We start from the raw sequence: 15,739 nt of genomic DNA, 5'->3' as shown, positions 1-15,739 counted from the left end.
CTGGGAAGAGCTGAGAAGGAATTCAGTACATATACCATGAACTTTAAGTGCCTGTATATCTAAAAACTCTTTACAAAACCATAAAGGATTTACAACAACAAAAGATGAAACAAGGTTTCACAAACAGCTCGGTCTTTTTTAAGGTAAGGAGACACCTTTTAGTGTAACAAGCTACTGGTGTGGACTCCTCATTAAATATTTAATGTTGAACAAAAATAAACTGATCAAATAAATGGCACAAACATGGCAGTACATATACAAACTTGTCCTTTGTAGGGCATAGAATGCACAAAACTGAATTATATGTTAGTTGCAGGGGATTTTGTGAGCAGGAGCCTACAGCTTCAGCTATCTTAAAGAAAAAAGAAAAAATGTATGGTTTTGTAAAGAGTTTTCAGATATAAAGTCACTTAAAGTTCATGGTATATGAAGTCACCCGTTTAGTATAATGTTTTTAATAAATGATGCTTTTTTTTTTTTTTTAAATCATGTACCATAAGCATATCCACAGTGGATAGTAAAGACCTTGTTTTTTTGTGAATAAATCATAAATCATGATGATGTACTCACCTTATTTAATGTCTTAATTAAGGTGTTGTTCATCCATGAAGTCATGAATGAAAGACTTTGAACTCATGTTAGTTCCTCGTAATTCATGAGATATTAATGCATGAAGTAATGCATAATTCACATATTAATTTATGCATGAATTCGTGGTAATTCATGTACCCTTACCGTAAAGTGTTACCCATTTAATTGTGTTACTTGCCGGTTGATACGAAGGCCTAAATTTCTGAGTGATTTTTCTTTTCTTTTCTTTCTTTTTTTCCAAGTAGTGTTTTTTGTTTGTTTTCCCAGTGTGTTTGTTAGCATCTTTTCGAAATGTCAGTGAGATTTGGGTTGTCACATCTCACTTGCTGTGAAATCACTCTTTGTGGAAAGTGCTTTTAATGTTTATTTTCTTAAATGTATAAATGCTTTGGTCCATATTCAGACTATGGTTTAAAGGCGTGTTGTAAATCTGTCTGTGGATCAGTTCGCCGGAGGTCGCTGTGTTCATGATCGTGTTATATTTGACACGCTTTGGCTTATATAAGGGCACACATTCATATTCAAGAGTCTCCGGCCGTTATCTAACTAATAAAACGATATTTCCGTGTATTATGTTAATATTATCAGATTCTCCTGATGGCCTCAGATAATGAACGTTCATTAACTTGCTAATTTTGCCCTTGACGCCGCTCTGTTCCCGCTCAGACGGATTACTGTGTTGCCAAGTCTGCGGTTTCCCCTCTGAATTGGGATACTTTTATACTTTTTTTTCTTCTTTATTTAGTTCCATCACATACAAGTACAAGGCAAATATAAGGCAATGTACAGTTTAAAGCATGTAAGACTGAATAAAAACAACAAAACATATAAAAAAAAAATAAACAAAATAAAATAAAAGTGCTATATAGGCCTAATATTAGGGCAGTTACATGAATTTGAAAAGCTTTATTATTATTATTTTTTTTTTTATGAGTTTCTTATTTTGTGATCTCACAAAGAGGGTTTCAAAATATATTTCAAGATCAGTGTCACAAAAGGTAATATATGATGGTTTCTTTTGAATTATTTTTGACTTATGAATATTAAACTTTGCTAAGATAATTAACAGATTATGTAATTTTGTTTATCAGAAAAATATGGGTTTTGAAAACAAAGTAAAATATCATGAGGTTCTAAATTAAGGGCTTTGTTTAATTTGTTTATGTCTATTTTAAAGTCAACCCAAAATGAAATTGAAAAAGGGCAATAGAAAAATAAACATCCAATATCTTCAAGATGCTTTCCAGATCAAGCGATCTTTAACAGACATCTTGCAGAAGTACGTGTGCTATCTGGGAAAAGACAAACGAGGTGTGAAAGACAGAAAGAGCAAAAGAGATCAGAGCAGCTCCTGTTAATGTCGAAAAAGCCATGAAATGAGAGAAGAAAAGAGATTTACACTGCAGTCTGAAGCCTGGACACACATGACTGAATTTGTCTTTTTCTTGAAGGGAACTACAAGACTTCTGAAGTCATTTAATAACTTTGCAACAGAATTGAAGTCATTATTCAAACGACTCCTTGTCTCAGTAGCTCTCAAATCAAACAGCATCAGGTTTGACATCAATGACGTTTGGGCACAAAAACCAGTGACGTTTGATATAATTTGTCAAACGTGCAATATATATATATATATATATATACAGTATATACACACAGTGGGGCAAAAAAGTATTTAGTCAGCCACCAATTGTGCACGTTCTCCCACTTAAAGATGAGAGAGGCCTGTAATTTTCATCATAGGTATACCTCAACTATGAGAGACAAAATGAGAAAAAAAAAATCCAGAAAATCACATTGTAGGATTTTTAAAGAATTAATTGGTAAATTCCTTGGTAAAATAAGTATTTGGTCACCTACAAACAAGCAAGATTTCTGGCTCTCACAGACCTGTAACTTCTTCTTTAAGAGGCTCCTCTGTCCTCCACTCGTTACCTGTATTAATGGCATCTGTTTGAACTCGTTATCAGTATAAAAGACACCTGTCCACAACCTCAAACAGTCCAACTCCAAACTCCACCATGGCCAAGACCAAAGAGCTGTCAAAGGACACCAGAAACAAAATTGTAGACCTGCACCAGGCTGGGAAGACTGAATCTGCAATAGGTAAGCAGCTTGGTGTGAAGAAATCAACTGTGGGAGCAATTATTAGAAAATGGAAGACATACAAGACCACTGATAATCTCCCTCGATCTGGGGCTCCACGCAAGATCTCACCCCAGAACCACACGGGGGACCTAGTGAATGACCTGCAGAGAGCTGGGACCAAAGTAACAAAGGCTACCATCAGTAACACACTGCGCCGCCAGGGACTCAAATCCTGCAGTGCCAGGCGTGTCCCCTGCTTAAGCCAGTACATGTCCGGCCCGTCTGGAGTTTGCTGGAGAGCATTTGGATGATCCAGAAGAGGATTGGGAGAATGTCATATGGTCAGATGAAACCAAAATAGAACTTTTTGGTAAAAACTCAACTTGTCGTGTTTGGAGGAGAAAGAATGCTGAGTTGCATCCAAAGAACACCATACCTACTGTGAAGCATGGGGGTGGAAACATCATGCTTTGGGGCTGTTTTTCTGCAAAGGGACCAGGACGACTGATCCGTGTAAACGAAAGAATGAATGGGGCCATGTATCGTGAGATTTTGAGTGAAAACCTCCTTCCATCAGCAAGGGCATTGAAGATGAAACGTGGCTGGGTCTTTCAGCATGACAATGATCCCAAACACACCGCCCGGGCAACGAAGGAGTGGCTTCGTAAGAAGCATTTTAAGGTCCTGGAGTGGCCCAGCCAGTCTCCAGATCTCAACCCCATCGAAAATCTTTGGAGGGAGTTGAAAGTCCGTGTTGCCCAGCGACAGCCCCAAAACATCACTGCTCTAGAGGAGATCTGCATGGAGGAATGGGCCAAAATACCAGCAACAGTGTGTGAAAACAAAGTATTGAGATTAAATTTTGTTATTGACCAAATACTTATTATCCACCATAATTTGCAAATAAATTCTTTAAAAATCCTACAATGTGATTTTCTGGCAGGTTTTTTCTAATTTTGTCTCTCATAGTTGAGGTATATGATGAAAATTACAGGCCTCTCTCATCTTTTTAAGTGGGAGAACTTGCACGATTGGTGGCTGACTAAATACTTTTTTGCCCCACTGTGTGTATATATATATATATATATATATATATACACTGTGTGCAGAATTATTAGGCAAGTTGATATTCTGGTCATATTTTTTTTCCAAGAACATTTTACCAATTCCAAACCACATCAATCTTAGTAACTACTATCAATTTTGTATTTAATCATTTATAAGTTATATATAATTGCCCATGAAGACTGAAAGTTAAAAACTCCTTATTTCAGGTGTGCAGAATTATTAGGCAGGTTTTCTTTTCAGATAAAATGAGCCAAAAATGAGATTGAACTCAAGGATAAAAGTAAAACAATTATTAAATGCCCATGAGAAGGATGCAATACTAATGCAATACTAGAATTAGCAAAGTTAAGGCATGACCATTGGGCAGCGAAATGCTCATTGGGTCAGTAGGGTCAGAAAAAAACAGGTGGAGAAGAAAAGACACCTTAACTGCAAAAGAATTAGGAATTAATGTCAAGAATTAGGTGAGAAACCATCAGGAACCATTTAGTCTCCAGCACCATCATTTTCCAGAACTGCAACCTTCCTGGAGTCTCCATAATTACAAGGTGTCAGGTTCTCAGAGACTTTGCTTGGGTAAAAAATTATTTTAAATGACTCTCACTTAATAAGAATAACATGCTGAAGTGTTGTGAAATACACGAAAACTGCTTTTTTATAGGCTTTATGGACAGATAAGTCCATAAATTCTTCAAACAGTGGTACAAGAGGATGTGATGCTGGTCCTTCAAGAGACACTCACAACTTATCTGTCCATAAAGCCTATACAAAATCAGTCTTCATGTATTTCACAACACTTCAGCATGTTATTCTTATTAAGTGAGGCCATTTTAAAGAATTTTTACCCAAGCAAAGTCTCTGAGAACCTGACACCTTGTAATTCTGGAGACTCCAGGAAGGTTGCAGTTCTGGAAAATGATGGTGCTGAGACTAAATGGTTCCTGATGGTTTCTCACCTAATTCTTGACATTAATTCTTAATTCTTTTGCAGTTAACATGTGTCTTTTCTTCTCCACCTGTTTTTTCTGACCCTGCTGACCCAATGAGCATTTCGCTGCCCAGTGGTCATGCCTTAACTTTGCTAATTCTATTATTGCATTAGTATTGCGTCCTTCTCATGGGTATTTAATAATTTTTAACTTTTATTCTTGAGTTCAATCTCTTTTGGCTCATTTTATCTGTAAAGGAAAACCTGCCTAATAATTCTGCACACCTGAAATAAGAAGTTTCTGACTATCAGCCTTCATGGACAATTATATATCACTTATAAATTATTAAATACAAAATCAATAGCAGTTATTAAGATTGATGTGGTTTGGAATTGGTAAAATGTTCTTGGAAAAAAAATATGACCAGAATATCAACTTGCCTAATAATTCTGCACACAGTGTATATACTGACTTGACAATTGTCCAGAAGATGATCATTGACATCCTCCACAAAGAGGATAAACCACAGAAGGTCATTACTGAAAGGGTGGCTGTTCGCAGAGTGCTGTATCGAAATATATTCATAGAAAGTTGACTGGAAGGAAAAAGTGTGGTAGGAAAAGGTGTACAAGCAACAGTGATGACCGCAGCCTTGGGAAGATTGTCAAGCAAAGCCGATTCAAACACTTGAGAGAGCTTCACAAGGAGTGATCTGAAGCTGGAGTCAGTGCATCAAGAGTCACCACGCTCAGACGTCTTCAGGAAAAGGGCTACCAAGCCACTTCTGAACCAGAGACAACGTCAGAAGCATCTTACCTGGGCTGTGGAGAAAAAGAACTGGACTGTTGCTCAGTGGTCCAAAGTCCTCTTTTCAGATAAAAGTACATTTTGCATTTCATTTGGAAATCAAGGTCTGGAGGAAGACTGGAGAGGCACAGAATCCAAGCTGCTTGAGGTCCAGTGTGAAGTTTCTGAAGTCAGTGATGATTTGGGCTGCCATGTCATCTGCTGGTGTTGGTCCATTGTGTTTTCTGAAGTCCACAGTCAACGCAGCCATCTACCAGGAAATTTTAGAGCACTTCATGCTTCCTTCTGTTGACAAGCTTTGTAGAGATGCTGATTTCATTTTCCAGCAGGACTTTAGCACCTGCCCACAGGGCCAAAACTATTTCTAACTGGTTTGCTGACCATGATTTTACTGTGCTTGATTGGCCAGCAAACTCGACTGACCTGAACCACAAAGAGAATCTATGGGGTATTGCCAAGAGGGAGAAAGTATTAACAGCGCTTCACTTTTTCATGCTGTGGAGCTGTTCTTCAGCAGCAGGGACTGAGGGACTCATCAGAGAAGAAGAAAAGCTCAATGCACCAAAATATAGAGATAGCCGTAATGAAAACCCAGTCCAGAGCATTCAGATCCTCAGACTGGACATAAGGTTCACCTTCAACAGGACAATGACCCTAAACACACAGCAAGAGTGGCTTATAGACAACTCTGTGAATGTCCTTGAGTGGCCCAGCCACAGCCTGAGCTTGAACCCAATCAAATATTTCTGGAGAAACCTGAAAATGTGCGTCTGCTCCCATCCAACCTAACAGAGCTTGAGACGTGAAGAGGTGAGGAGAAGAATGGCAGATAATTGCCAAATGATGATGAACAAAGATTGTCGCATCAAACAAAAAAGACTTGAGGCTGTAATTAGTGCCAAAGGTGCTTCAACAAAGTATTGAGCAAAGGCTGTGAATACTTACGTACATGTGATTCTTTTTTTTTGTTGTTTTTTATTTGTATTAAATTTGCAAAGATTTCAAACAAACTTCTTTCACGTTGTCATTATGGGGTATTGTTTGTAGAATTTTTAGGAAAATAATGAATTTAATCCATTTTGGAATAAGGCTGTAACATAACAAAATGTGGAAAAAGTGAAGTGCTGTAAATACTTTCCGGATGCACTGTAAGTAATATATATATATATATATATATATCTGAGAGCTTCAGTGACGAGAGATTCGTTTTATAACAATATAATTTCAGTCTCTTCCTCATAAAAAGCTATTGAACACTTTAGAAGTCACTTAACATTTATTTATAAAATGCTTTATACAATACAGATTGTTTCAAAGCAGCTTCACAGAAATAAAACTAAATAGCAATTTATCAAAGAAATCTTTAGGATGACCATGTCACTCTTTCAAATTAAAAAGCCCTTCACTGATTCTTGAGAAGTGGGACATAAATATAACCTTGTACATTTTGGTATCTTATACTAAACTACTGAACTATGCTTTGATCCAACCTCCCAACTTTTCTCTTTTTTTATCAAAATGTGCTTATTTATCTTGCCATCACTTATTTTGCAATCAAGCAATCAATGTTTTTAACATTTGAAAACACATTCTCATGTTAGCAGACAGATTACATTTTCACGTGACCAACAATTCCTCAACACATATAAAATATCATAATCAAATATACCAAAATATTAATTTGACGGTGGTGACCAAAACCAGAATCTGTAGTCATTTTAACAGTCAAATACATTGAATCAATCAATTACTGTATTAAAACGAACAGTGAGTATGTTATTGTTTATAAAGCTTTTATTCCAGATTCACATTTAAGTAATTTGATATATCATTGGAACACAATTGACCTATTTTCTCTCATCTCAGAAAAGTATGTGTGCTGTGCATCTGCTATAGTAACAAGGTAACTTTTAAAAATAGTTAAATGAACAAATAAAACAATTACAGTGGGGGGGGAAATGATTTGATCCCCTGCTGATTTTGTACGTTTGCCCACTGACAAAGAAATGATCAGTCTATAATTTTAATGGTAGTTTTATTTGAACAGTGAGAGACAGAATAACAACAAACAAATCCAGAAAAACCAATTTCAAAAAAGTTATAAATTGATTTGCATTTTAATGAGTCAAATAAGTATTTGACCCCCTATCAATCTACAAGATTTCTGGCTCCCAGGTGTCTCTTAAAGGGACTGCTCCTAATCTCAGCTTGTTACCTGTATAAAAGACACCTGTCCACAGAAGCAATCAATCAGATTCCAAACTCTCCACCGTGGCCGAGACCAAAGAGCTGTCCAAGGATGTCAGGGACAAGATTGTAGACCTACACAAGGCTGGAATGGGCTACAAGACCATCGCCAAGCAGCTCGGTGAGAAGGTGACAACAGTTGGTGTGATTATTCGCAAATGGAAGAAACACAAAATAACTGTCAATCTCCCTCGGACTGGGGCTCCATGCAAGATCTCACCTCGTGGAGTTTCAATGATCACGAGAACGGTGAGGAATCAACCCAGAACTACACGGGAGGATCTCATCAATGATCTCAAGGCAGCTGGGACCATAGTCACCAAGAAAACAATTGGTAACACACTACGCCGTGAAGGACTGAAATCCTGCAGCGCCCGCAAGGACCCCCTGCTCAAGAAAGCACATGTACAGACCTGTCTGAAGTCTGCCAGTGATTCAGAGGAGAACTGGGTGAAAGTGTTGTGGTCAGATGAGACCAAAATCCAGCTCTTTGGCATCAACTCAACTCGCCGTGTTTGGAGGAGGAGGAATGCTGCCTATGACCCCAAGAACACCATCCCCACCGTCAAACATGGAGGTGGAAACATTATGCTTTGGGGGTGTTTTTCTGCTAAGGGTTCAGGACAACTGCACCGCATCAAAGGGACGATGGATGGGGCCATGTACCGTCAGGGCCAGGGCATTGAAAATGGGTCGTGGATGGGTATTCCAGCATGACAATGACCCAAAACACACGGCCAAGGCAACAAAGGAGTGGCTCAAGAAGCACATTAAGGTCCTGGAGTGGCCGAGCCAGTCTCCAGACCTTAATCCCATAGAACATCTGTGGAGGGAGCTGAAGGTTCGAGTTGCAAAACGTCAGCCTCGAAACCTTAATGATTTGGAGAGGATCTGTAAAGAGGAGCGGGACAGAATCCCTCCTGAGATGTGTGCAAACCTGGTGACCAACTACAAGAAACATCTGACCTCTGTGATTGCCAACAAGGGTTTTGCCACCAAATAATAAGTCATGTTTTGCAAAGGGGTCAAATACTTATTTGACTCATTAAAATGCAAATCAATTTATAACTTTTTTGAAATGCGTTTTTCTGGATTTGTTTGTTGTTATTCTGTCTCTCACTGTTCAAATAAACCTACCATTAAAATTATAGACTGATAATTTCTTTGTCAGTGGACAAACGAACAAAAAAAGCAGGGGATCAAATCATTTTTTCCCACACTGTAGTTGTTACCTCTATCATTTACATTCACCCGGATCTTAATATTCAGATTTAAACATCTTAAAAAATGATCCATAAATGATCAGAACACGTAAGATCAGAATACAAACGAACTGTACTATATATAGATATGTTTTATCCAGTGTTATATGTTCCCTCAGACGTATGTTTTCTGAATCTTATGTTCGTAATATTTCGTTTTCTCTGTTGATGCTAGATGCCAATAGAACCTGCTTCAGGAGAATAAAATCATATTTCAAGTAATTTCCTCAGAAATTGGAAGATGGTGTTGACATGGCTGTGACACAGGAAATATTAACATTAGGATTTAAAATATTCCAAAACTATAAAAACTGACCAGAGACTGTCTGACCCTGAAGTCTCTGCAGAGGAGGACTGTGGCAGGGGGTCCTTTAGAGCGACAGCTGCCCCTGATATTCCCTGATTTTATTACATTTCAATCAATGTCTGACAGTGTTGACAAAAAGTGGGGACACAGCTTTGAAACCTTATTAAACAAGCATGCGTCACTGAAAAACAACCTTGCTTTGATATGATATATTATTAAGTGTTGCTTTTGAAATAATAATAATATAAAAAAAGCTCTTTTTCATCATTTAAAACATTTTTATCCATTTTATAGCATATGAATGATTGAACCCTTCTTCTTTAGATGTAGTGAAAGACAATAAGTGACATAGATTTGATATAATAATGATAAAATCAAATTGATAATTGTGTTAAATACATTCTATTACTAACCCCTCATAACATTTACAACTAAAAATATTTGCATTTTTAATCGTAACAGCAATTGCTGGACATGTTTTGTCCCATGTCTCAAAAATCAGTGCTTTATTATCAGATGGCTACATCCAAAAGAAAAAATCTAAAAACTCTCTAAAGTTGTCTTTGATGGACTGTTCTGGATCTTCTGGATTTCCCAGTGATGCACTCTCTTCTATTGAACTTTGTTGGAAGAAAATAACAGTGTTGCAAAATTCAGCACTTATGAAAAGACTTCAATTTCATCTGTAAATCAACTCTACTGAAGACAATAGTGTCATTATTCAGATTTAGAGGGCTGCATTGGCATTTGGATCCCGCAAGACTCAATACAGTCAAAAAATATAGCGCGGGTCTATAATGCAATGATTGCATCCTTCAAAATAGCCTACGGGTATAAAACACCTGTGAAAAATCAGTAGGCTTCCTTCACATTGGGCCTTATTTCTTATGGAATTTTGTTGGAGTGTTGATGTTAAAGGTTCTTTATGGAACCATGTTCAGTAATAATAATAATATTAAACATTTAAAAGGGCAGGATTCACATGAACAATCTAGACAAAGTAGAAACTCAAATAGAAAAATGTCACATTTTGATAACCCTAGATTCCCAAACTTCCATTTGTAGGCTATTATTTCTTTCATGACGACTAAAACTACTACTAATAAAAGCAAGTGTGAGCCTAAACTTCTGACAGCTAGCAGAGAGTCAGAAAGCTGTGAGTAAGACCTGTGTGTGTGTGTGTGTGTGTGTGTGTGCTTGCTGGGCTTTCTAAGGACACCAGTAATGAACATGATCTGGTTATGTAATATCTTTACATTTATGAAGAATAATCATCTTTTTCCACTTGGGCCAGAAGGCAGAAGCTGATGGATGGGAGGAAGGACGAAGATCATTAGTGATGTTTGAAGATCTGCGTCGAGCTGCAGGCGTTTGTGCAGACAGACACCACTCGTGTGTTATGTATGTACAGTAGTTATGAATGTAATCATCTGTTTTCCTTTGTCTTCTGCTGTGTTCAGATTTATAGAAACGTTTATTAACAGCACATTAGTCGTGTGTCTCATCCAGTTATTAAAGCCGATAAACTTTCATTTTATTTCAGCTTTTTGCCAAGGCAACATTTCTCATTTTTTTATTTAGTTTAACTTGTGTACAAAAATAACTAAAACAAAACAAAACAAAAAAATAATAATAAAAACTACTGTATATAGACATTAAAAAAAAAAAATGATGAAACTAAAATTAAAATTAAAACAAAATATAAAGAAACAAATAAATAAATATATACTAATACATATAAATAATAATAATAATACAAAGAAAAACACATTTTTATAAAACAAAACAAAATATTAATAAAAATATAAGTATCTCAGTGATACTAAAATAACACTGAAACACAAAAGCATTCACGTCTGTGTTTTATAAGTGATGTTCTGCCATCTAGTGGCCGATTTAATTCATAAAATGTTATTGTTTGTGTCCTAAATATTTTTATGTAGTTTTAACGTTAATAAGGCACATATGTGAAATCATGCTGCATTGTGAATCAGTGTTTATTTTAGCATCATTTATATACTAGTATGGTATTTATTAATATGTTGAATTAGCTTTTTTTTTTTTTGTAGTTGAATTAGATTATGTTCAATTTTCATTTGCATTTTAGTTTTCATAATTTCATTATGTGATTTTGTCATTTATATATATATATATATTTTATATTAATAGTTAAGTTTTACTTTTTAATACTTATTTATTTGCTTTTTAAACTATTTTAGTTATTTAACAAGGCAACATTTCTAATAAATTTTTTCACGTATTTATATTTTTAGTGCTTTCATTTACTGAAAAAAAAAATAAAAAAAAAATAAAAAAAATAAATATATATATATATACACATATATACAGTCAAACCAAAATTCTTCAACATTTCTCACATTATCACAGTTTATTCACTATAGTTTAGAAAAAGGTAATAAAATATGAGAAGAACTCCGAGTTAAACTGTGTCAGAACAATTTCATCTTGATAATGTCAGATAACTTTGATAGAAAGGTATGTAACAAAACATGGTCAGGTCAAAGTGTCAAATCAAATTTTTGGTCCCAAATTTTTCTCAGTTTTACTGGTAGTCCACTGTATGAAGAATTTCGGGGTGTACTGTCACAGTTTATTCTATTTTGCTATCCTCATTTACATTTATGAACTATAGTGTCCTGCACCCACTAGTAAAAATAAAATTATCAAAAATTATACCTGGTGTTAATAATTTTTGTTTTGACTGTGTGTGTGTGTGTGTGTGTGTGTGTGTGTGTGTGTGTGTGTGTGTGTATGTGACCCTGGACCACAAAACCAGTTATAATTTTTAGAAATTGAGATACATCTGAAAGCTGAATAAATGAGCTTTCCATTGATGTATGGTTTGTTAGGATCGGACAATATTTGGAAAATATTGAAAATCTGGAATCTGAGGGTGCAAAAAAATTAAAATACTGACAAAATCACCTTTAAAGTTGTCCAAATTAAGTTCTTAGCTATGCATATTACTGATCAAAAAGTTTTGATATATTTACGGGAGGAAATTCACTAAATATCTTCATGGAACATGATCTTTACTTAATACTCCTAATGATTTTTGGCATTAAATAAAAATTGATAATTTTGACCCATGCAATGTATTTTTGACTATTGCTACAAATATACCTGTGCTGCTTATGACTGCTTTTGTGCTCCAGGGTCACACACATATGTGTGTGTGTGTGTGTGTGTGTATATATATATATATATATATATATATATACACATTAAAAATGAATAACAGATTTTTAAATAGTTTTATTTTTAGTCTTAGATAAAATAAAATGACAGATTTATAATTTTTAGTTTTAGATAAATAATAAAACTGTTGTGAATATATTGTGGCATGCGTTTAGCCATGATTATATTCCCCGTATTGCTTAATTGAACCCTGAGCATCCCATTACCATCCGCTGAAGAGTTTGATCCTTCATGTCTTTATCTGTTCCAGCAGTAAATCAGCTTCAGGTTCTCAGTAATGGTTCATCATCTCTTGATAACTGTGTTTGTCCTGGTTTAGCTGCTGTTGATGTGGTGAAGGTCAGCACACAGTGTGGCATCGTGACTGAATCACTGTTGCATTATGGTCCGACTGCTGGAGCCTCAGAAACCATTTATGTTCATCTGTTTATTTCTGTGGCTCTTCGTATCTTGAGGAGCAATATTTTGGGAGAATGTGATTCATGTTTGTAATTTGCATTGGAAAGCTGTGAGGCGCCGTAAGGGAGACGCATGAAATGTGTTTATGATGGAAATTCCTGCAAGAGCCGCTGTGAGAGCGTGAATATTACACACGCACAATAGCAACTCTACATTATCTATACATTATGATCTGTGGGATTTTATCTGAAATTCAGCTTTGACTTGTTGGTTGTGTATTTACTATAGGAGAAGATTTACTTACTATATTCACTGTGTGTGTGTGTGTGTGTGTGTAATTTACACTAAGGCAACATTTCTTATTTTCATTTACTTTAATTCAATGTAATAAAACAACTACAACTTAAACTGAAATTAAAATGGATAAAATGACAAAAATCACACATGGAAAAAAAAGGTAAAAGCAAAAGGTAAGCAAAAAATATAAAAACAAAAGCTATTTCAAAATATTAATAAAAACTAGGTAGCACTTTACAATAAGGTTTCATTTGTTAGCATTAGTTAACTATATTAGTTAACATGAACTAATAATTCACACAGCATTTGTTAATCTTATTTAATGTTAAGTTCAACATTTACAAATGCATTTTTAAAATCACAAATTGTCTCTGTTAACATTAATGAATGCACTTTGAACTAACATTTTTATAAACTAACATTAACAAAGGTTAATAGTTGCTGTAAAAATAGTTATTTATTTACTGAATTAGCTTTCTTTTTCTTTTTTTGTCAAAGCAATTTTGTTTATAGTCAGAGCTGGGTAATAACTGATTACATGTACTCTGGATTACATAATCAGATTACTGTTATTAAAGTATTACATTTTAAAATGCTTAATCAGACTACTTTTTATGGATTGATTACATAGTTTTCACACAATGGCATTAAATTATGAATTTTCCTTTCTAAAAATGTGTGTCGTGCCACTTAACTTTGACTATATTCACATATTCATATTCACACGTTGTGTAAATAAATGTGCAATCCATGCTTCTAGATTTGAGGGAATATCATGTATGAAAAATATCAATACAATGCAATATTGTTGAAATATCAAATATGCTTCCACAATATCTCTATGCATTCATCCAAATTAAGACGATGGAACATAAATGTAAAAGGTAAAATGTTAAATTACAAATAAGACCTGCGACAACTTGCCCCAATATTAATGTGACACAGTAGCCTACACATGCCTGTTTTGTAAGGATTTACCACAGGCAGGCGCTCTTTTGCTACTTTAGTGGCTTTAAAGACCTTTCAGAGCCGAGTTGTGGCAGATATTTTAAGGGAACACGTTTATGACGCATATGCGGGTCACGATGACGACCAAATATAAATAATAGCGCGTCTGCGCGCAGCGGACTGAAGGCGGAGGTTTCTGCGCGCGCCTGTCGTTACCATGACAGCACAGTTAGTAAACTCCCCCGTTACCGTCGGTCATCGATCAGCGGAGTCCGCGCTGCAGAAGAGTGCGTGACGCTCCGTGACGCGTCGCGTGCGCTGCTCGTGCAGACCGAGAGAGAATCAGAGGAATCGATCCGCGGCGCGATGGGGACGTTCCGGAGCGCAGCGGTCGCTCTGGATGAGGAAGAGGAGGAGGAAGAGGAGAAAAAGCGCCGGGAAGTTGAGCGTCTTCCTCCGCTGCTCGAGGACGAGGTGAGTTTGATTGATCGACTTGACAGTCTCCCGCGAACACATTCTATAGAAATGTTGATATCACACATATTAATAAATATTACTATAATATTACATGAATCATCAATAAATGTCTAAATCTAATATATATATATGTATGGGTTGTTGACGTGACATGGCATTTTCACTGTCCCACAAGATTAAAATTAATATTGTCCTTATTTAAAATGCTGTAAATCATTAAACATTTTGGACATGGACCTGTTGTTATAAAAGTTGCAGTGTTATTCGATTTTTTTTTTTTTTTTTTTGAGCCAAATCTCAAAATAGTCCTATGGTGTGATTGTCTCAAGCATGGTTCAATAAATTACAACTTTTATAAATAAAAAAGAAAAGCATAAAAATGTTAATAAACACCTCCGGCATAATAGTACAAGTGTCTATTTTAGTAAATGGCAATCATTTTTTTCATCCATATATTTCTGAAAGCGTAGGAGCTTGTTACATTTTGTCTCTGAAAACCATGTCCTCTGGTATGACGCCGTATCCTGATTTTAAATCGGCCAATTCCAGAGAAAACTAGGCTATAATTAGGACCTCATTCATGGTCGTGTTACTGAAGCCCCCTGTGAAGCCCGTGACACGTGCACATGGTCAATCTTTGTCTCAGAATTGTTCAAATATTTAACTTCTTTGGAACCACTACAAAAGTGTTACGTTTTGTTGTCCTTTGGTGTGACACCCCTAAATTATATATATATATATATATATATATATATATATATATATATATTTTTTTAAATTAAAAAACATATGTTAAACTACATAATCATGGAAAATGATGCAAATGTGTCTTGCTAACTGTTAATGACAGGTTAGCTTGGTGTAGCAAGGTCATCAATTGACAAAAAAAGGCTGAAATGCACCACAGGACAAATACGTCACACCAGAGGACAAGGTCTCTTTAAAAAGCATTTTAAATAGTTCAATAAGATTTGTTTAACTTCTTTTTAGATCATTCTCAGTGTTCATAAATGCAATGATCACATTAAACTATTTTCTGATGTTTTTACAGAAATCTTGTATTGTTATAAAGTGTCATGAAAATAAGTATAAAATGTGGT

General features: G+C 35.6%; 1 protein-coding gene across 2 annotated transcripts in view; it reads left to right on the top strand.

The window, feature by feature from the left end:
• The first annotated feature begins 14,393 nt into the window (after window positions 1-14,393).
• The window catches only part of LOC131552689 (kinase non-catalytic C-lobe domain-containing protein 1), a 57,011-nt gene continuing 55,665 nt past the window's right edge, over window positions 14,394-15,739 (top strand). For both annotated transcript variants that reach the window (XM_058796621.1, XM_058796620.1), the window contains exon 1: window positions 14,394-14,636. In XM_058796621.1, the coding sequence (XP_058652604.1) occupies window positions 14,529-14,636 (108 nt within the window). In that variant the 5' untranslated portion in view covers window positions 14,394-14,528. The remainder of the gene's footprint in view (window positions 14,637-15,739) is intronic.

This window comes from Onychostoma macrolepis, chromosome 13 (genome assembly GCF_012432095.1).
Source record: "Onychostoma macrolepis isolate SWU-2019 chromosome 13, ASM1243209v1, whole genome shotgun sequence".
Classification (NCBI taxonomy): domain Eukaryota; kingdom Metazoa; phylum Chordata; class Actinopteri; order Cypriniformes; family Cyprinidae; genus Onychostoma; species Onychostoma macrolepis.
The sequence above is the reverse complement of the archived record's forward strand: the minus strand, read 5'-3'. Positions and strand labels throughout refer to the sequence as shown.